This window comes from Poecilia formosa, unplaced genomic scaffold (assembly GCF_000485575.1).
Source record: "Poecilia formosa unplaced genomic scaffold, Poecilia_formosa-5.1.2 Scaffold114, whole genome shotgun sequence".
In the NCBI taxonomy this organism is placed as follows: Eukaryota; Metazoa; Chordata; class Actinopteri; order Cyprinodontiformes; family Poeciliidae; genus Poecilia; species Poecilia formosa.
Genome location: NW_006800053.1, coordinates 776,037 through 799,622, shown reverse-complemented (window position 1 = coordinate 799,622; position 23,586 = coordinate 776,037). Strand labels below are relative to the sequence as shown.

At 40.9% G+C, this 23,586-nt stretch overlaps 1 protein-coding gene across 5 annotated transcripts in view; it reads right to left on the bottom strand.

Moving 5' to 3' along the window:
• Positions 1 to 16,785, bottom strand: part of LOC103143659 (RNA binding protein fox-1 homolog 2-like) — a 77,769-nt gene extending 60,984 nt beyond the window's left edge. For 2 of the 5 annotated variants that reach the window (XM_016675450.1, XM_016675449.1), the window contains exons 1-2: positions 15,700 to 16,785; positions 1,707 to 1,757 (exon numbers count right to left, since the gene is read on the bottom strand). In XM_016675450.1, coding sequence (XP_016530936.1) covers positions 1,707 to 1,757; positions 15,700 to 15,945 — 297 coding nt within the window. In that variant the 5' untranslated portion in view covers positions 15,946 to 16,785. The remainder of the gene's footprint in view (positions 1 to 1,706; positions 1,758 to 15,699) is intronic. The other 3 variants (XM_016675451.1, XM_016675448.1, XM_016675447.1) reach the window with 3 other exon arrangements.
• Positions 16,786 to 23,586: the final 6,801 nt, after the last annotated feature.

The following is a 23,586-nucleotide window of genomic DNA, read 5'->3' as shown; positions in this document are numbered from 1 at the left end:
CCTGAGACGGTTTGAGCCACTGAGTGTGTGCTGCTGCTGCTGCTGCTGCTGCTGGAAGGCAGATAAAATACTCGACTCCTCTTCCTCTCCTCTGCACACATAAGGCAGTGATTACCGAGAGCAATACGTGTGGAGAGAAACAGAGAAAAAAACGAGCAAGAGGATGAGAGGGGAGCCGAGGAGTGAAAGGACGGGAACATCCGTGTGAAAAGCCCCCCCCTCAACCTCCACCAGTGCGAGTACGGAGCGCGGCTCCGAGCCGGTGATGGGATAATTTCGCCCCACTTTCCGAGGGTTCGAGTGTTTGAAAGAGAAGCTTAGTCACAAGCGGCTCCGCTTTCCATTCAGCGTTCGCAGCGCGTTCCGGGTCGCAAACGTCGCAAACGGCGTCAAGGTAACGAGGCGCATCTCCAATCCGGCAGGCGGGACAAACGAGTCGGTGCGGTGGGGAGGAACAGAGACGTTTACCGATTTCCCAAAATGAAATTGCTAAGTGACATCAGACGAGGAAAAGAGGCAAAAGTATTGGTTCACGCCATGCTTTGAACATGTCAGAAAGTTTTAGATGATTATATAATTACATGGAAATAAGATGAGGAAATAAAACATCCAGATCATGATTTTATCCATTTCCTTGGGATTTACAAATTTGTGACCCAAGATTCTCTGTCAAAATTTCTGATACAGAACAAAATTTATGTTTCCATTATTTATGGCAATTTGTAGTAAAGTAGCACCAGACCATCATGTGTTTTTTTTCCCCTGAAATGCTATTAGTTTTATATCAGATATAACAGGATAAATACCTTCCTTTCAGTCTAGGGAATATTTTCCACAAAGACGTTTTTAGTGGTAGCTTGAATAAAATTTAAGACCAAAAAACTATAAAAACAGGAGGATGATTGAGGGATCCTGCTGTATGACAATCAAACGTAGCAAAAACTGTGACGTTTCTGGGCTCCGTTTGTAGCGGTGTTGTGCTTCTGGCACTGCATGTGACTCTACAGTCTTAAATCCCAAAGAGCCTGGATTTATTTTTTTTATTTTTCTGCACAAAATGCACTTAGCTTCGTGTGAGTTGTCAACAGTAGTGAGCCGGTGGCAAAAACGAACGTCATCCAGCCAATTGATGATAAATGTACACATATTCATGGTAGATGAAAAAAAGCTAGCAAGGGTATATTGCCTGACAAAGTCCCACAAGAGAAAAAAAAACAAACTACAAGATTAAATTGTCCTGCTGCAACAAAATTTAAGATCTGTCATCAACTTAGATTTTTAATAAATTTTAAAGGCCTTCATTTTAGAAAACATCAATTTAAGACATTTAAAGGATGAGCAATCACCCCGTTTTGCTCTCCAGGTTGGCTTATTTTTATCCAATAATACAATTTGTTTGATGATATGAGCTGGGAAAAAAAAAGCAAAAACTGAATAAATCTGTAAACATACAAATACTTGTTTTTTTTTTAAATAGTACCCCAACTATAAAGAGATACATAAATTTTTTTCAGGAACCTTGAGCATCCAACGACGACGTGGTAAACACATAACTGCAGTAGACGTGACGTCTGTTCTGCCTTTTTTTTTTTCTTTTTTCCCAGCTTTCAAAGCAGCCGGATGATGAAACCAACAGTGTTCGACTGAGTCAAGGATTCTCAAAGTTTATTGTTACTGAGATTTGCAAGCAAATAATAATCTCTTACCTGACTGTGAGGTGCGTATCCATGGAAACCGGGGTTTAAAGGCTCATTGTTCTGAAAAGAGACAACAGGAGGGATGAGAGCGGCGTTAAGTTGCTAGGCTTCTACAAATGAGTGGAAGGCAGCGCGATGGAGCAAAACTTTAAACGTTCTCAAAAGGCAAAAATAAATAACAAAAATGCACCATTACATTGTTGTTACTGAAAGTTTAACATTATAGGCAATCAACATCACTAATTTGGGGATTTTAAAGATGCATTTTAAGAGCTGTTTTTATACAGTTTTATCATCCAACAAACAACTTGGGGGATTTTTGGCCTTTGTGGATGAATTTGTTGAATGTTCTTCAACTCACAAAGAGTCTCAATTATGAATCAAAGCTAAAATATACATCTTTACCTGCACATTGTCCCACTTTTTGGAGTAATCAACAACGTTTAGGGAAAATTCTGGCTCAATATTTGACCAGTTTAAATGCTGTATAAAGCTGCTCCCAGAATTAAATACATCACAATAAAATAATAAACAATAGCCTTATTGCTCAATAAAAACACATATTGCTAACCAGAATCGTATCAGGAGCTTGTTGACAGCTTTAAAAAAAAAAGTGTCCAGTTTCTCTGCAACTTGCTGAAGGACATTTGTCCAAATGTTACCGGAGGTCTATTCTTATGTTTGAGTTTGCATGTATTACTTTAGGAATAAATTGAAAAGTGTGCATCCAGTTCTTCTTTTCAGTAAACATCAAGCTTGGCTGTTGTAAAATTATTCCACCCTAAAAAGGAACAAGAGGTTCTTTAAAACGCTAAAATTAATGTTAAGCACCTTTCACACCCAAGCTGAGTAACCAGCTCTGCACACCAAGTCAACTTTCCCAAGAACTGTGATCCAGCCGACCCAACCAATCGGAAGCCACCGCCAGGACCGGGTTCCTCGACGACCCCCGCGCCCCCAACTCAGAAACCCACTGTTGTGGTTAATTGCTCTATAATTACTTTTAATTAGATTATTTCTGTCTCTCTTGCTCTTTTTATTTTCCTACTCCGTGCCGTTTCTGACCCGGCAAGAGGATCCATTGTTTGCCTCGGCGCTACAGTAGGTTTGGTGGGGGTTGGGGGTTTGGGTCTGGAACAATGGGGAAAGTTAACTAAATGATGATGTTTTGACAGCGGTAAGATGGAGAGGGAGGGTGAGAGAGAGAGCGAGATGACTCTGGGCCTGCTGGTACGTCTCGCAGAGAAAACACGACCGCCTGGTGAGTTTTATGTCTCTGCACTCGAAAAGGAGCCGAGGCGCGAATCTGGTTGAGCAGAAAGGAGGAGGGTGAGAGGGGAAGGCCTGGAGGGGTAACAGAAAGAAACACGTACGTGTCTGAGAATAACTATACACCCCAGTGTTGGGTAAATTTAATCAGGAAATATTAGAAATCCATGCGCTAACCAAAAAGAGAAAAAAAAAAAAGCAGATTTAGACTCCGAGGACTGTCAACAGAGTTAACCTCTTAGCCTCGACCTCGAGCCGCCCGCTGCGGGAATCGTTTCCTAATTGCTTTCAGCCAGCCAATCAAGGCCAAGTGTATGAGACTGAGGGCCATGATGACACAAAGTTTATATAAACAGACGGAGAAAAGGCTATTAATCCAGAAGAGCTCTCTGTAAAACTGGGCCTGGCAGAGAGAGAGAGGGGCTAATGGGAAACACAGATGTACAGACAGAGCTGTGTAGAGGAATCTGTACAGTACTGAGGCCCACCGAGTCAAAGCTTTGTAAAACAACATTCACTCCAATTAAAGCCGAGAGTCTTTTTTATCAGCTTTGAACGTGTAAAGATACAGTTTTGACCATTCTTCTTTGTAAAAATAGTTTATGTTCAGACGAGATGGCGGGTGATGCACATCTCATGGTGTTTTCACAACCGACAGTCCAGTAAACTTGGTTCGACTGGGTCATAACAGACCTGTCGCCATGGTATCCAGGCCACTCAGGTCTTCTGGTTCTGGTCCATCTCCAGACCCAGAACAAAACATGGAGAAGCAGCATTCAGTTCCAGAAAACCAGAAAACTGCTGAAACATTGACATCCTTACAGTCAAGGATAGGAACCCATTTGTTTAGAGATTAATTTGGTTCAGAATAACGAACATTGATCAATATATGTGATGTTCATTTGTTTGATGATTTTGATGGTGGCATTTAACAAAATGTAACATTTATTGCTTGTTTCATAGTTGGCTACTGTGTGATATTTTATGGTGTAGAGTACATTGAACTGCCTCGTTGCTGAAATGTGGTACACAAACAAACTTGACTTGACCAAATTTGCAACATTTGTTGCATTTTCAGCTGCTGCTGTTCATTTTCATACCTCCCCTTTGTCAAATGCCAGATATTAGAAGTTGTTGGATTTCTCTTTTGTCTTTGGCAGAAAACCACAAGCAATTTCTCCAGCTAGCGCTAGCCACACACATGTTCATTTTGGTTGCATTTACCCAAAATGCCCTGCGCTGCAGTCCGCTTCCTCTTTCTAGCGTTCACATATGCATTCAAACTGCACCAGAGTTCACTTGAACTTAGGTATGTAGGTGGACCAGAGTTCACTTTTTTTTTGTCTGCATCAGAGTTGGATTGTGCGTTCATACGTCCCCAAATGACTTTCTAGGCAAACAGACTAGAGTTTGATTAAAGCAGACTAAGTAGGGTTGTTGTAAATGCACCCTCAGTTTCCATTGCAGATAACTTATTGGGAGCGGCTATGTGTGTGACGTTATTGGGAAAGAGTAAAGGTACCTGAACGTATATTCTCTCCAGATTTTTATGTCTCCTTAGATTTCACAATTTTGGGCTATTTTCACAAAATCTCAACTAAATACTTTCAATTCTGACAAAAATGTTTAAAAGGTTCAATTGTGCTGACTACCACAGGGCTCTGTAATGCTAATGCGGAGACCAATAAATACGTGTCTGGACGGTGTGTGCTTACTGAAAGCCAAATGATAATAGAAACAAGATGGTTTTCATAAAATGAGCCGAATTTGAAGGAAACAGATGGAAAAAAACAAACAAAAAATAACATTTTGTTATATGAGCTGTAAACTCAGACTGTCAGAGAAGCGGGAGTTGGGGCCCGTCCTCCCTTTTCCCCGCCTGAAACAGCTCCCTCTTTGTCTTTTCCCTCCACTTCCTGTTTCATCTGGAACCAATTTCCCCCTCGTGCCTCGTCCCCAGGGGGAACACTCTCCTTTACAGGCTCGCATTGAGCCGAGGACGAACCGCTGATGACGCGAAGGGCCGAGAACCTCGGATCTACGAATCCCGAGGCACGTTTTCCAGAGACGCTCTAAAACATCTGCAGCGCTTCTTCTGCATTTACCCCCAATTAACTCCTTCCCGTTAACCAAAAGGCCCCGAATGCGTCTTCCTCGGTCGACGTGAGGGGGTTCGTTTGACGCACTGGTGATGAGAAGTAAGAGGAAACCTTGCCACGCCGCAGAAACGCCAGCCGAAACGATCCCAAACCATCAAATTGTAGAGTCTCTGGAGGCTCCACGGTGAAAAAAGGAAAGAAAAAGGCAAAAAGAAGGGAGGAGTTTATGGAGGACAGAAAAACACAAGGAGGGAGAGAAGGAGGGGTGGATGAGTTTAGCAACATCTGGAATCAATCTGCTGGTAGAAGAAGGGTGAGCGAAGGGGGGGAAGGACGGCTGAGAACGAAAGAAGAGAAAGGAGCAGATGAAAACAGACGAAGGAATGTGGGTGAAAAGATGGCCAAAGTAAAGAAAGGGGAGTAAAATATTACAAAAAAAACATGAGCGAAACGGAGACAATGAGTCACAAGTAAAAAATGTCATGTGACTTACATTTTCTTAAAGGATGGGGGAAGGGGCTGGGGGTCTGTACTTGATCTTTGCCTTCTTTATTCAGACACACACACACACACACACACACACACACACACACACACATTATGCCTTTGATTCAAAGACTTTGAAGTATATTAAATAAGCGCAGGCATTTTTTAAGATGAAAAAAAAAAAACAAAACTCCAAAACTCTTATTTCTACAAACCATATGACTTTAAACAATTTATTTTCCCCGCAACTTTTCGAAGGCGTTGGTTTCAGACTCCGCTGGCAGAGATCAGAAAAAGGCACAGACAGCCAGTCACACGCTTATGAACACGGCCGCCCACTCTCTCGGTCCCCGTCTCTTAACTCGACGCGAGGGCAAACCTGAAAGAGGGCGCCTGGCTTTATTTATTTTCTTTATCTCCCGCCAGCTATTTTAGGAGGGAGAGAATGAAAAAAAGTTGGGAGTAGCTGGAGCAAACTGCAAGGAGCGGGGTTGAACGTGGAGGCAAGGAGGGGGGAGAAAAAGGGAGCAGCGGTGGTGAAGGAAGGCGGAATGACATGAGGTCAACAGATGGTGAGAGAGGGGGAGGAGAGCAGGGCGGGAGGTGAGGGGGAGGCAGGAGGGTGTAATTAGGCAGGCTGCTGCAGGCATCCGGAGGTACCGAACAGAACAGCCCGCGGAGCGGAGCGGGACTCTGCCACCCGAGGCTGCCTTCTCGGGTGGCAGAGAACGACGCCGGATCTAAGGAAGCCCCACCTGCTGCCACTAACAGATACTTAGAGAAAAGACTCAAGTTTTCACTTGAGGCCAAGCTAAAACGTGCCCACGTTCAACTGAAATGCCGTAGATGTCGTTTCATGCATTCTGGAGTTTTTAACCCTTCAAAAAGGACTTCTTAGTGGTACGAAAGCAAAGGCTGGTCATGATAATATGCAGGAGAGTTAAGGCGCAGCAACCACCGGGTGCAGGGCAAATGAGGAATTTGCAAAGAAGTTGCAAAACAAAAAACTGATCTGAGTTAAATCATTTTCGGGTGAGCAGCGTGCGCTACTGTACGATGGCGTGCCAGGGCCACTGTAGGTAGAAAAGAGGAGAGCATTTCTGCAGAAAAATCAAAGAAAATGTGAGGACATTTATGAATTTGAATCGTCAAAAATTTGCTTGGGGAAAAAAAACTACAAGCTTTTGAGATAAATCTCAGAAATCTTCTAGCGTAAATTCAAGATTTCTTGAAATAACTATTGTAGAAAGCCTAAAATATTGTTCTGTAAGCTATGTTGGTAAATTTTCAGTGACATTAATCTTAGACAGTAGCTTAGCAACAGTCTGGGACTCTGATAACAGGACTTTGATCCACTACCAAGCTAAGAACACATCACCTCAGTCAACACGATGGTGCAGGGTTTCCCCCAGTATATTATAAGCCTGGCGGGCCACCAGGCTAAGCTTTGTTTATTTTAGATAGAGTTTTTTATACACCAGTGACCATAAGAATTAAGCTAGGCTTATAGCTGATGCATTGAACTTGGGCACAAGGGATTGTGCACCAATTGCATCATCCCTGCACCCGCCTTCTCGTGGACCTCTGAATCTTTGTAACTTTTAGCATTTTTTTAACACAAAAATACTGCAGGTCTCTGGTGGACTGTCCTAGCGCCCCTAACAACAGGCTTAGCAGGTTTTCTGGGGGGGAAATCTGTAGAGATCAAGAAAAACACAACTGTTGCCTTTGGAGATATTGATGAGATTACATCAGGCTAACTCAGAAGCATTTCTCTTTCACAAGTCTTCTTCGAGGTAAGCTTCAAATTGTCCGTTCTTATTCCCATCAACTGAATTTGAACGAGAATTGCCATCAAAATTACACTTCCGCGTAGATGTAACACGATAAGTTCAACCCTGAAACCAGATGTTACAAACTACAACAAACACATTAGGGAGAGAGTTTCAGATTTTCAGCTGCGTTTTCCTTCATAAACCTTATATGGTATACTTTCCCAACTCTCAACTATTGATTTTAAGTTATATCTGAGATATAGATCCCACCAAGGATGCACTGCTTAGATGTCAATCATTCAACAAGAGATCTCAGTAAGACCTTCAACTGCACCTCACTACATATCATCAGAAACATCATCCAAAGTCAACAAGCCGAAGCTGCAGAGAATCTTCCTCTACTGTAGCCATCCAGAGTAAGATTGACTCGTCATTCTTCCTAAAACAAAAGCCAAATTTTAAAGTCAGAAGAAATTAATCCAATTTTGCTTTCTGGCAAAAAAGGAAAAATCTTGTAGAGTAGGTACATCCATAGAGACGATTTCATTCATCCTATGATAAACATAAACCATTTCACTAATGCTAAAAGCTAGTATGAAATCAAGGCATAGCCAGGTTTTTTTTAAAGGTTTTATTGGCTCTAGTGGCCAATAAAACCTTTAAAATCTGATAGTTAATTGACAGGAAAGTTGGTAATGAGAGATGGGGAAAGACATGTGGCAAGGCTCGCCAGGCTGGGAATTGAACCTGCGATGGCCGCGTCGAGAACTAGGGCCTCCATACATGGGTTGTGCTTAACCCCTGCGCCACCACAGCACACCCCAGGCATGGCCAGGTTTTAAAAAGTTTCAGCACAAGTTACTTTTCCTGTTTTAAAGTCAAGCAATTAGGTCACAGGGTACAACTTTTTGACGTGCAAAAACAATGGCGTAAACAAGCCCAAACGAACTAGATTCTTCAAGCACTTGAGGATTATTTTCATGCCATGGTCCGGCCTTGAGAAAACAAAATGTATTCACAGAACGAGACAGTCAGAGCCTCTCAGGTCGCTTTCTTTGAAGCTTCAGTTAATGCGTTTTCTGAGAGAGTGGGAGTCCTAGACATGACTGAACAACAGGATGTAGCTTTAGGGCACTCGCAGGACGGACTTATTGATGACTGTTTACTTCTCTGCTGCCTGTGTGGCCTGCGAAGAGCAGATCTTTGAACGTATCTGCAAACAGGTTCCTGTGGAAGCAGACTGCCTGTTTCTACAGGTAACAGACTGATTGACTAAAAATGTAGCGCGACAGAAATCCGAGCTATTGCTTTGGTTATTTGCACAAGTTTATTTCATATTCATCTATTTGTCTTTTTAATATATAAAACTGAATGAAACCCATGTCATGTCAGTCAAGTGCGAGTTTTGTTGCATAGTAACTAAAAGCAGATTTTCAGCAGAATATTTAAGAATGAAGTGTCAGTCTTGTTGAGCTGTCAATGATTAGCCCATTTTGCACCATCAATAAACACTGTGCTCTCTAGTTCATCGAACAGTTTCCCACACATAACGCAGTGACCTCCCACCTCTTCTCAGTGCTCACTTTGTCTCACCATTTGTCTCTTTTGCTCCAACAAAATAACAGGAAAAACTCTCATGCTGTGTTTTCTAGGATAAGTTCATACATTTCTGCAGCTCATTCCAGCTGTGAGAGAGAGCAACACTTTCAGGTGCTAACAGGAAGGGCTAACGTATTACAGCACATTACTTCCTTATCCTTTTAAGTCTGTAATCTCAGTTATGTAACGTCATGTATTTGGAGGCTTTATGAAAAACTAAGGGTCTACATGCTCTGGTTTTAGTAATGCTAGCTGCGCTAACCGCACTAATTTACCAATATGAGACGCCCGTTTTAATTGGACACTCAGAAAAAATGCCAACTCAATTGGCAACTCAATTATTTTATCTTTATAGTAAACCAAGGAATCAGGCCAGTAACTTTTTAGCCCATATTCTGATAGACTCTAGAGGGCAGTGTAGAGCACCTAAGGCAACCGGTGCAGAAAAGGCGAGCACATCAGGCATAAATCAAGAGTTGGGGACCACAAACAGCTCAAATCCACAAATATTTAAGCTCCCCTCTAAAATTGTGTAGAACTGCCAATTTTAATAGTTCAAATACCAAACATACCTAAAGATTACAGCTGGGCATTTATCATATTGTTTTTCGCGGGGCTATAATTGCTCTGACCCACAGTTGCCAGCATGCAGTTAGCTAAAAAAAAGTCATAGTCCGTATACTCACTTTTATTATCAGAACAGAAACACAAAATATGATAAAGCTTTAAGTCCAAATAGCCTACTCCTTTTAAGTTGTATTAGTATGCACAGTGGAAACCATAGATGCAAAAGTTAGCACCTATAGCCTTCCTTAGCGCTGCTCTTGGAGAACAGCCAATCAGAACCAAGGAAAAGAGATGGCATTACTGGATTGGACGACACAAAAATGCCAGCCAATAGCACGTCAGGTAGAATTGCACCTCATTATTTCAACTTCCCAAGCAGCGTTTTCTTTTTAATATTTTAGATGAGTAGAGAAATTTGTTCCACAGAAAACTATGCAAATCTGTTAATCCCCGACTAGATGGGGGTTCCTCTGTAAATAAATCATTTCGATACTGATGTCATATTTTGCTCCATTATAGTTTTTACAGGGGAAACAGAACCAGCTAAAATTAGCATCCTGGCAGAGAAAAGCTTCAAAACAGCAGCAGTAATTCAGGAATCACATGAAGCTCAGACTCTGGAAAGTTTAAAGGTACATGGCAGCTTAAACCTTAAAGTTGCACTCTAAAGTTTTCATTGGTGTATTTGCATTTTTTATGTACTTCTGGCAATCTCCTGTGATTAAAGGTGCTGTTGCCCGTGACACTCGGGCTGCAAAGACAAAGCAGCGGCAGTGCATCACAGATGACCCCCATGTAAGGGAAACACTAAATTGACATTTGGCTGTGTGGGTGGGTGGAGATGGGAGCACATGTGACAGTTTGGGGGCAGCCTTGGGGAGGAGACAAGCGGGGAGTTGTGAGGCTGGAGGGGGGGAAGCTGTGACATGATGACCATAAAGGGAGGCTGAACATGCAAGCGGCACGCTAAGGAGCAGAACAGAGTGTCGTTCTACAGGAGCGAACACAGACACGCAGAGCTATTCTTGTATTCATGCAAACTCTCCCCTTTCTCCTCCCTCCTTTTTTATATCTAATTCTTCCTCCACACTTTGGCAATACAACTGCTGCACTTATGTAAACAAAGCAACAGCAAAGTGAGCTGAACGAAGAGAGAGAGAGAGAGAGAGAGAGAGCGAAAGAGAGACAATACGAGTTGAGCAACTTTTGTCTGGGCGAAATTTTTTAGCTTATCGCTGCCGGTTCAAAAGTCAAGGGTGACTCCGCTGCGCCGCGGCTCAAAGTTTAACAGCAATCATTAAACGGCGGTGGGGAACCTGAAGTGGGACGGTGGCGGGACTGGAGCTGACCTCCTGCGAATCAAAGCAGCACACTTGTGCACACAATTAGCACAGCTCCACACCAGCAGTTCAACCCGGGGGTGTGTTGAGCTTATGCTCAGTGAGCGAAAGGGGAAAGCTAAAAAAATAAATAAATAAATCTGCAGATTACCTTCCAACCATTTCAAATGAAGTGGACAAACCTCTATTATTTTGGGGTGTTTTAATGCTCACTGAGAAAGGAAGAAAAAGTGTCTTAAATAGGACGTTTTAGATCTTTTTTTAAGTAGCTACCAAAACAGAGACAGTAAGTTGTCAGTTTTGTTATCAACAATCTGCTGTAATTTTGATATGGATTATGCAGCAGCAAACCAGATTAATGTAACACAATGAGGCACTTGGGTTATTTCTTTTTAGTGCCAGGATCATGCAACAGAAGTTAAAATTGTTATAAAACAAAAAAATTGCGCAATTTTTCCTCCAGTTCACACATGTAGTTCAGATACCAAGATGGCCGACTGGACGTCCAGTGCAACAATCGCTAATCACATACTTTAGTTTATTAATAAAAACATAGTGGTGGTTTCTCTTATTTTTATTGTTGTTTCTGTGTTTTCTTTTTCTCGTGATGCGATTTTTACTGTAAAGGGCTTTGGTCACCTTAGCTGGCTGTTGCTAAGCGCTATATAAAAAAATGAATAAATCAATCACATTTCTAACTGTAGGGTGTTGAAATCTCCTTCAATGATTTTTATTCACTCCAATTTATTTATTTATTTATTTTTTGCATTTTTGTCAACAAACATGGCAGTGAAACTACTATGTATGATTTTTGTAGATTTTTCAACTGGTGGAATAAACACTAGATTCATAGTTAAGTCAAAATTACAGGTGTGCAACATTAAAATCTGCAATGTGAAATATCACAATCACAAAGGATCCTGTTGATGGAATTTTGAACATTTCGCTATCAGTCCGATAAGTAATATCGAGATGAAGAATCTTTTTCCATCCCCATCTTATTGCTGTTTCTGTATGCGTTTCAGAGGGAGTTAGCCATGTAGCATTTGTGTTGTCATGTGACAGCCATAGTGATGCAGCACAGCATACTGCTTAGTTTTTAACTGAAACGAAGAAGCATATCGGCCCAAATTTTTAGATTGGTGCATCCGTAATCTATTATATCACATCCAGTCGTTCTACATGTATGGTATTAAATGTCTTCAGCTGGTCAGGCTTCTGGAGGCTATAGATGGGGATAACATTGCCTGTTTAGGCCTGAATTACTCAAACGTGTTAATCGGACTGGAGGTGAGGCTACTTTCAAAGGCACAATAAAGTAAAGCCTCCAAACAAAAATCATGACACAAAACCTTCACATTCAAAACTTTACATCGCTTCATTTTTGTACCAAATGTTCATTATCACACCTTTAAAAAGGGCTGGATACGTTTGTAATACTTTCACAAGAAATTGCCGTGAGTAGGCCTGTCACGATGACAAATGTTGCTGAACGATACATTGTACCGGAAGTTATTGCGATAAACGATAATTATTGTTGTTTTGAGACCATTTTCAAGTGATATTATTATGCTAATGGAATAATAATAATAATAATAACACAAGAACACATTCTCAGAGATCAATAAACTTGAAATGGTGATGAATATTTAAAACTGGAGCTGGAAGACATTTTAAATATCCAAAATAAATAAACAAAAACAACAAATAAAATGAATGAAGAAGTCTCTAAACAAAACTGTCCTTGGAAAAAAAAAAGGGGGTAAGTTACTTATTATCATCCAGTTTTGGTAGAAGATAAAAATGGAAATCCGAGCTGGTTTTACTTTATCATGCGATTACTTGATTTATTGTCTCTGTTCTGAAAGGCCGAGCCTCAACGATGTAGCGCTAAGGTAACTAAAAGCGTTCAGCTAATGGTAGGAAAGTTTCCATCCTGTGGGTCCAGAGCAGATTTTCAATGCCTGGCACTTAAATGGAGCGTATAAGGACTCCTTTATGGTTTGAAGTTTTGCTCAAAAAGCCACTTAAAAAAATAAAAATCTGATGTTCCACTCTCAACATCAAAAACCTATAATATTCAGCTGCATTTTGCATTCCAGGCCCGGAGCGCGAATCCTAAACTGCATGCTGAGTAACCTTTAACATTCGCTACCTAATATTACTCCGTCCAGCCCTCTGCTTCTTGCTTTGGCCCGTCACAGCGATCAGTCTGGCTAATGCCCTCGCCTAAATAAGCTTTGATCTCGTTAGCGCGACATAAAGCCTCTTTACTGCCAGCGATAGGACAAATCGGCTCTCTGGATCGGAGAGAGCGCGGCGCGCGCAGAGAGGGAGAGTTGGATGGGTGGGGGCGGGGGGAGAACTGTAGTCCGTCCGCAGCACCGCCTCAAGGGTAAACATCAATACGGCCATCATGGAGCTGGATGGACTGAGAAATGGAAAGATAATCAAAAATGGCAGGGGAGGGGAGGTGGGGGTAGCTCTACCTCATTGGTGGACTGAAAGGCTGCAAATCAGGAGTCAATTAGCAATCTGGAAATAAGCCTGAAGGGGGGAAGAGAGGGAGACAAATCAGAGGACATGCAGGAGGAAGAGGGGGGAACAAATGGAGGAGGCTGCATTCTCATTTATTATTACAGGCAAACTGGAAGGTCAGCAGCCTCAGTGGGGATCCTGCGGTGATCACCCACCCCGAGCTCGTCACCTCCATCCTGACCTGGATTTGTACGTCTCAAACGTTTTTTTTTTTCTTTTTTTAATCCTCTATAAAGTGCTTCTCATTTTTATCACCGGTTCTCCTCCTTTCTCCAGGCCTTTATTTGGTCCACCGGTTCCCAAACACATCCCCGCGACTCTCCTTTCCTCTCCATATTTGGTGCATTTCAACCGCACGCGACACTTCCCCTCTTCCTCTTCCACCTCCTCCCCTCTACCCCGCACCTCAGACTTTCATCCGTTTCTGAAACTTTATCCATCTACAGATCGTTTTGTCCTTCGTCTGCGCAGGTTGTTCCATCATTCCTCCACCTGTTCGTTCAGTCGTTTCTCCTTTGGTCGGCCTCCACGCGGTCGCAGTCTGATGCGACTGGAGATGCACAGATTCCCGTTTCAGACCACTACCGATTTTTTTCGCCATTCTGATCGGCCAGCACTGACTCTTTTTGTTTTATTATTCTGAACACAATAACACATAAAAGTGGAAAATAACTGGATTGAATTCATCAGGCCCTTCGTATCTAGTCTCTATTCAGCTGGCTAACCTCATTTTCCTATTGGCCGATCAGGAATCGGCCGATATTTAAATACGAATTCAAACTAATCTCCCAGTCATCCCGCCGTTGCCAACTTAGCAAGTCTGCTGCCAAATTTAGCGACTTTTCAGACAAAGAAAATCGGAATTTTAAAAATCTGTGATCGGCCAGAAAACTGCGATCGGTGCACCACTCCTACTTCTTCATTTATTTTTTGGTATCCTCAATATTTAAAACCCAGTCTGTGGAACAGAACAGTCAAATCCAGACTGAAATCTTCTACATGTCATCTCTAGATTTTGATTAATTTGACACCTTTATTCTAACATAAAAAAATAGTATATATATATATATATATATATATATATATATATATATATATATATATAAAAGACAATTTCCACATAACTGTGTGACATCTACTTTTCAAAATCTACAAATGTTTCCAGGCAGCCATATTTGTTAAGGCTAAGAAAGTCACAGTGTCTTTCAAACAGCTGACCAGCAGTGCACAGCAGTGTAAACTCTCCAGCTTTATCTGCACTCTCATTCAAGTCCTAGCTTGCTGCTCTCGCGCTTAGGAACTTCGCCAGCGTCTTCTTCGGATTCGCTTACGAGGAGATGACCTCTGACCCTCCACTACTCTCGGCTCCGTTCCTTTGGCTCTAAAAACACAGCACGTCCCCGTAACTACTGGATTAGAGCAAGAATGTCAGCTGTAAAAAATAAAAATAAAAAAAAAAAGTAAAAATACATACGCCACGCATTAGTAATGAATAGCAACAGATCCAGATAGAGCGAGTGAGAGGCGCATCCTGAAGCCCCCCTGGCTCGTCGCAACCACAGATTATTCCAGCGAGGAGGCTGATGCTCTGCTGTCTCAGCTGTGGAGTCATGAAAGCAGGGAAGACCCGTTTAAGGAGACGCCCCCCCCAGTCCTCTACACCACCCTGGAGCCCCCTTTTGCTCCTTCAAGCCTCCAGCAAAAAGACTCTGCTCTTTGTCTTTCGCTGGGGTTGACCCCTCCCCCAATCCTGTCGTCTCTCCCTCTCTCTTAACACCTAGCCACATTAAAGCAGGAGGTGATGGTGGGGCATTGGGGTGGGACAGGGGAGGACGAAGTGATTAATTACATTCCTATCAGGATCATCATTGCAGGTGTTTATTTTCAGTGCGAATATAAAGAAAAATGTATTTACAGTGCCTTGCAACATGTGATAAAGCCTTGGGTGACTGTGAGGCAGGCATGATGAATGGCTCTGATCTGTGCTGGGCTGCTGTCTGTCATAGCAATGGAGCCTGTATCATATTACCTTTGTCTGGGTTTGCTCCCTCACTGAGCTCAGGCTCAGGATCTCAACAAAGAACATCTAGCTACTGCTTGATAAAAATGTGTCGCTTTCACTCAACACATTCATTTTGTTGAAAGTGCAATTTGTTGAACATTATTGATGAGACAGAAGCGGCCTTTTTGATTTATATATATATACAAATATATTTTAGTGTTGCTCACTAGATGGCAAGTATGAAAAATATTACACAAGATTTTAAAAAAATACATATAATAAAAAATAGATACAGATGTGACTAACGGGTTCTTTGTGTTTACATACCTGTCCGATCTCACCGGAGCCGTCTATCCTTGGTCTCTTGCATTCCGCTCCGGTCAGGTCAGTCAGGGCAGCGGCGGTCTGAGCGTCGGGCTCCGGGTCTCCGCGCTTCATCCCCCGGACAACCGCGGCTCCGGCGGCCGCGTTCGGATGCGCTCCGCCGGCCGCCGTCTCGAGGTCCCTCTCGCGCTCCATTATTCCCCGATTAACGGGCAGCATTATAGATGCAACGTCGGTCGACATTAACATTGGACGGGGGACAGTCAGTGATGAAAAGTCTGCTCCTCTTTTTTTCCTCCTGCTTTCTTTCCCCTTTTATTCCTTTGTTTTCTCCTCCACAGCTTGATATTCACTAAAAGCTTCGGACGGATAATATTGAACAGATTTTCATCAATATGGAAAGCTCGCTCTGTTTATTGTCTAACTTGGCGTTGGTTATTACAGACAGACCATAATGACCATATTAAAATCTTGTCCAAACAACAACAGAAAGACCAGCCTTTATCGGAGAGGGGGGGGGAAAAGTGAAATGACGCCAAACAGTGACCTATTTTAATAAAGATCACACGTCCGACTCTCGGGTGCCTGACAAGCTAATTAGCTAGCTACCATTAGCTAGCTCGCTAGCATTACATTCCGCTAGCTCTCCTTATAAATGTGGCTCTGAGAGCACACTGTCGCTGCCAAGAATGGAAAATGTTGGAAATTAGCTGAGCGTAATACTACTCCGTATGCGCCGCCACTCAGTCCTCTCTGCTCTCCCCCTCCGCTGGATGTGCTTCTGTATTAAACTCCTCCGTGGGTCCTACCAGCCTTCCCTTCGCCTTCGCAGCCTCCTTGTCCGTTCCCTCGCCGTGCTCTGCCGTGGATGAGTCTTGGCGTGCCGACCTGGCTGCCGACGGTACACGATTTCCTCTGGTCTGAGTCCCAGGCTCGTAGTGTGGAAGGCGAGACGCGGTCCGCCGACCTGGGATCAGATTTCTCCGCTGACACCGGGATAAGAGAGCGGAGACTGTGAGTCGAGGTGGGCTGGTCTGAGGTCTGCGTTTTTCCCCGAGTCTCCTTCTCCTCCTTTTTCCCTAAACCTCCACCTCCCCTCCCACAGCTCCCCACCGCCGCCTCCTCCAATGCTCCCTCCTCCTCCATGATTGGTATAAATTGTTATAGGAGCGAGAAAAAAAAACAACGAAGGCAGTTGTGTTTTGTTTAATTTTTTTTTTACATGAAACCCACAAAACTATGTTTAAAATAGAATAAATAACACATTAATATATATATAAAATTATATACTTTAGAATGTTTACGTGTATCTATAAATAAGCTATCATTTGATATCTACAATAATATTGCTGTGGTTGAAGTATTAGAACTACTCAATATAGCCACTTTTTTATTTTATTTATGTAATAGATGCATTCATCATATTCTCAATAAATATAACACGCTTTATAAATATACCTGTAATCACTTATTTTTTTCCCCATCTACTCAAATCAAATTTCAGACCTAAATACATTTTAAAAAGAATTTCACCTCAGTCAGTTTTGAACGGAATATTTAATATTTTAATATGTGCTCGAATAAAAATATCAAACATAAATACATACATAAATTAGCTGTTGTGTCTGCTTTTTTAGACAAAAATAGAAATGGTTAATATTTCATATTTATCTGACTGGTCAATGCTCTTTAAAATGTTTTATGCTGATATTTTAATATGTACACAAAGTAAATTAAAAATGTAACAGAAACCCGTCAGATTACTGTTATTTCATGTTTATCCTACTCAAATTTAACTCAGTTTAATAAATCACTTAATAATTAGCCCAGGTGTTGCTTTATTTTAATCTTTTTAAATTTTCTTAATATGTTTAAATTTTCTAAGTGTATTCTAAATAAAAAAATGAACCAGACAGAGCCCTTCTCTTTGCCTTCAATTGTATTATTTACTTATTTTTTGTGTACTTAAAATAACTTCAATTATAAATGCAATAAATAAATAAGCCAGATTCATCAGTGACTTTTACTTCCACACGGTTAGCATGCATTTTATATGTTTTTTAATATTCTTGCGCCCCCTGGTGGTCGTAAAATGACAACATACCGAAAGAAATTATTTATCCGAAAGTCTGGTCATAAAGCCATTTACTCTGCCTGGGGAAAATAAAACAACTCTTACCTCTTGTTTGATCAAAGACTGTATGTTTTGCTAGCCTCCAAAACATTGATTTTATTGTGTTTTAGCCACTTTGTAGACAATTTAACTGTGTTTTTAGGATTATTGTTCATTTGAAAGACTCAGTCTCTCTTACTAATTTCCCATGTAACATGAAGGCACCAACCCCTGTTCTTCCCAGGTGGGATGGTGTTAGCAAGGAGGTTTATTAGCATCTCTTTTTTTCCTTTTTCTTTCAAATATAGTGATGACCATTATAGCCAAACATTAATTACTGTAATTAGTTTTCTTGTGTTTATTTTTGAATAATGGCTTCTTCCTCACTGAGTGATGTTTAAGGCCACAATGCGGATAATAACACTCCTACCGCACTCAGTTGGTAGGATCTTCTCAAGGTTTTTTGCTTTTGTTTTAGAGTTGATATTCACATTTTGTGCCAAAACACATTAATATGCCCCTTACTCTTTTATGGTAAAGTGAAAATGCACAAAAAAAATCTAAGTAAACATTCAAGTAGGAATCTAAACAGAATCACGCCAGCTAAAATTGCTAAGTTGACTATGATAGATATTGTTAGCTTCAGGTGCAAGAGTATCTGAAATGGTTTTTAGGTCATTGGAGTACAAATCTGGCTAAATTCATTAACTTGAACCATTAGCAACACAACTAAAGGTTGAGTTCTTCAGAATCTATATTAAAATCGATCAAATTTATGCTTATATTTATGAAAAGCTGTTGATCCTCTCAATCATTTTGCCTCCTGTGATGTCAGTGACCAAAGTAAACACAAAGCAAAAGAGGAGAACATGGGTTCTATTTTGTCCTATCTGCAGTTTTTAAAGAATGTATTTTTGTTCAGTCCTGCAGTGGAAATCTATAACTCGTTATCCAGCTGTGTTTTTATTACAACTGTACATTTCTTAGTGGAAAAACAATGCAGCACTGTAGAGTACTTTAAAAAATATTTAAGAAAATAAAAGAAATAATTGTTTTCTGTTGTATTACTGTAAATGAATTAAATAAGTCTCTGATATTCGTTATGTGTTTGTCATAAACAACGGACCAAAGGGAAATAAACTAAAAAAAAATCTAGAAAGTTACAGTCTTTAAATCAGTGTTATTTTTTTTATTATTTTTTTTATTGCAGACACTACATAAGCTAGAATCACTCTACAGGTCTTAATATAAGTATATTTATTATGTAAATGTGTATAAATGCATCATGTCGTAATAGGATTTCTCACCGAATCCTTTACTTTACCTTAGATGTTTTTAATGCTTTTGCGCCTCCTAGTGGGAGGTAAAATTACAACGTTCAAAAAGAAACTTCATTTTAGTTCGGGCATTGCAACTTTGTGCCATGTTTGTCTTCTCAATATGTACATAAACGCAACATAGTTATAAATAATGATAAATAAAATCAATTGCAGCACTCTTATGTTTGCAAATAACAAATTACCTGACTCCAAAGTCTAGTGACTTATTTTCTTTTCAGAAATCACATAATTTTCTTTACTTTTTTTGTTTTGTTTAGTTTCCATTTAAATTTGATTTAATAAAGAGCACCAGTGAGTCCTTTGACACAAGTGTGGAAACCAAACAGCTGTGTAAAGAAACACATGAGGGTTGAGCGCTAGAAGGAAAAGGATTCAGTGACTGTATTCTGTAACAAATGGAAAATGTCGGGTGCTCTCACGAGTTCAGATGTTTCCTCGGCTACTTAACGTCATAAACACTGGTGTGAGGAAAAACACAGCTGAAGCACGCTGCGCAAACCTGTGTGGGGGATTATTGTCTGTGTTTATTTGTCCAGTTTCACTGGCCTTTTCCGTCAGCCAGAAGTTACATGTGGCAGGATTAACAAATTCACCAAAAACTGGGGAAGTAATTATTCTTTTGGAATCTCATTGTAAAAAAAAAACAACAAAAAAAAAACTGAAAACTTTTATCAGTTTCAGTTTCAGCTGCATTCGAAGAAAATGTTTGAATTCAGGATATTGTGGATTTTTGTGTGGGTTGTTCCATTCTGTGTTTACTCTTTCTCCCTATAGAGGCCTCCTCCCTTTCTGTGGTGCTAATCTTTTGCAAGGGTGGTCTGCTGCTCTCCCAACTGCAATTTCTTACTTTTTGAAACACATAAAGACAGTCACAAAGTCGGCCTTCTGTCACCTGAAGAACATCTCCAGGATTAGAGGACTGATGTCTCAGCGTGATTTACAGAAACTCATCCATGTGTTTATCTTTAGTCGCATTGATTACTGCAACAGTGGACAACAGGTCTGACTAATAAATCAATCCTCCAGCTGCAGCAGATCCAGAACGCTGCTGTTGGCGTTCTGACTAAAACCAGGAAGATAGAGCACATAACAGCAGTTTTAACGTCCTTCCACTGGCTCCCTGTAGCTGAGGGAATACACTTTACAACACTGTTGTTAGTTTATAAATCACTAAGCATTCACCACAAAGCTGGAACAATCTTCCAGAAAACTGCAAAGCAGCCGAAACACTGAAAGCAATGCTAGAAAAAAAAGCGCCTGTTTTGAGTTGCCCTTGATTAGTAGTAAGTGAAACATTGATCAACATTTTTTATGCTTATTGACCATTTTGATGGTAGTATTTAACGAAATACGATGTTTAGCTCTTGCTTCACACTACTTTTTATGAAGTAAAACACATTGATCTGCTTTGTTGCTCAAATGTGCTGCACAAACAGACTTGACTTGACTTGACCAGAGTGACTCTTACACATCGCCAGACTGTCGCAATCCACAAATCCAGCCCTTCTGTACTGTTTACACTTCCACTGAGAAGATATCACACTGAAAGTATAACTTGTATTTTTTTTTTTTCCAAATGGTTACTCAAGTAAATGTAACTAGTTACCACCCAACTTTCCCCCGACTGAGCAGTATTTACATAACTCAGGTTCACCGCTTCTCCGAGGCTTTTACTCAGACTCCAAGATAAACTACTTTCCTGAAATTTACCTGTCGGATTGCAGTGAGTTCAAGCTTTTTAAGTGCAAAGTTCCAGCTCTTCAACATGACAGCGTGCATACATAGAAGAAACGGAGAGGGACTTGTGCTCTCTTTTCTCTGTGACTCGCTCCATCAGCCTCCACCTCAATCCTGCTACCTGCCCCCCGTGCCGCCCACTGAACCTGCAATGATGGATGGCAGAGGGGTCACATAACTCCACGCTGCAGCCAGTTTTCCCTGACAAGGCTGGCGAGAGGCAGACGAGGCCATTACTCTCTCAACGCAGCGACAGACCTCACAGGCTGAGAAATGGCATCGCTTCCAAAAAGAGCCGTTATGAGGAGGAATGTCTGTTTCATTTGGTTGTGATATAAATTAACATGCTGTGTGATGCGGCGCCTTGCAAATGTGCTTTTGATGGCTGTTCTTTTCTCACATTCTGTCATATGATAACCGCTAACTTCAGTGTATCTTAGACAGATTATATGTGACAAATGCAACGCTGTACGGAGGATCGTAAGTGACGCAATTAAAAATAAAAGCTGATAATATGTAATTATATATTTCATAAAGCAGCACTGGATAGAGGAAGGAAAAAAGATGCATGGTTTTATTTTTGTTTTTATGTTTTACAAATAAACATCTAAAAAGTGCGGCATGCTTTTGTGTTCCACCTCCCACCAAATTTCTGCACATCTAAGCACTCGAGTTGTTTTTTGTACTTTCTGATTTGGAAAAACAGCTCACACTCTGCGTCATCCTAACACACTAGTAAAACTTTGTATGTATTGTATTGTAGCTGTGTTTGCAAATGTTTGGTTATTTCCTCACTGGAAGAACAAAACCTCCCCTGTGACTTCAGTCTTGCACAGCCTCTCACTGGTTTTCTTCAGACTGCCAGTGTTTTTTATCTCTGTTCATCTTCCGATTATTGTTGAAGAAAATCCCCACTGCACCATGATGCTGCCACCACCGTGTTCTGCAATAGGTACAGTGTGCCTAGGTCTTCAGAGTCCTGTCCGAAACTAAACATCATGTCCATCAGCTCTGAAACAAACTCTCTGAAAACCTGAGATGTGTAGAAACTGCTGTTTTGAATTCAAAATGTATATATATTTCTTTGTTTTCAGCAGCTTTAGATAAAAAAATCTGACCAATAAACATTTGTTTCTTTTATGCTTTTCATTCACTTTTTGCATTGTGCATGGATGGAGATATGCAAATAAACTTGTCTTGTCTTAGGGGAATGTGCAGTGTTGTCTGACACAAACACATTTCAAGGTTTTTGTCTTAGCTGACCTGCACATTTATTAGGCTGCATTATGTATCGCTGCACACATGTACAATGAGATTAATGTGAATTGTGGCAAACAGGCTTTGTTTCAACAATGGCTTTCGTCTTGCTTCCATGAAAGGAAAGATTTGCTTCGTGCGCAGCTGGTAGTTATCCTGTCGCACGGATTCCCCCACACGAGCTCAGATTCTCCCCAGATCCTACAGAGTTGCCCACAGGCCTCTTTGGCTGCTGCTGATTAATTAAAACTCAGCCGGGGGTCTGTGTCTGTTTTATTTTATTTTTCTTCCTTCAGCTTCATAAATATCCTCTACTTTGTGCACATAAAATCACATTTAAAATGCACTGATAGAACAAAAACAAAGGAAACTTAAATGTTTTCTGCAAAAAAAATATTACATTTGATTTCCCTAGTGTGGAAATCTCATGAGAACTGTTTCAGAGCTTAGTTTTTTATTTTTAATGTTTCCTTAAATTAAAAAAATGAATCACGGTGGATCACCGTTATCAGGTGAATCAATTCCCAGTTATTTTCTGGTTATCTCTGCTCACACAAGTAATGTTAGTAAGATGTAATTCACAACAAAGCTAGATAGACGCTGATGTTTTTGGATTTTCTACACATGTGAAATGTTATTGACAGTCAGGTTTTAAAATTATGTTTAAGTATGTTGGTCATTTACTATCTCCATGGTGCTGGGGGATTTTTTTAACAGTCTGATTTGACAAAAGCTTTGTTTTTCTAGATAAGTCAACTACAATAGCAATACAATCAGTTGCATAAGATGGATAAGACTACATGCCCAGTTCCTCTTCTAAGCCGATCTGTTCAGCAGACCTCTTTTTGTATCTTTTCAGATCTTGTTACACAGGAATTTACTACCGGATCCAAGTGGTTTTGTTTTTCTTTCCTAGTTTTGATTACTGTTACTCGAAAATCAGCCTTATTTAACCTTATCAGTGTGAGTAACTTCTCTGCTGCTTTCCGTTTATTTGAAGTAATGGCGTCAAAGTGTAATCTTGGAAAATGTAGTGAAAGTGTAGGTAGTTGTTTGGGCTGGTTGCATGTATGGGGGGAGGAGAGAGATGGCAACGCCGTTTCCTTTTCATTTCGTTTCTTCTCTTTTGACTTTGGAGCTTAAAAGCAAAATTAAAACGTGGTTTTGTATACTCAAGCATTTTAACTGTGATAACAACAGCGTTATTTTGAACCAAACTACGTCCATAGACCCCAGTAATAATTTAACACCAGCGTAGGTGAACGTCTAGTGTCTTCTTGCAGTAATAACGTAAACAAAGGCGTCCTGACACAGTCTCGTTTCCTTAAGTTTCCTTTTTTTCCCCTTTGACATCTTTCTCTGTAAGCAGCAGCTCCCCGTCCTCCTGCTCATTGGGGCTATACTTCATCGGTCAAACCTTTCGACCAATCAGAGAACTGGGAC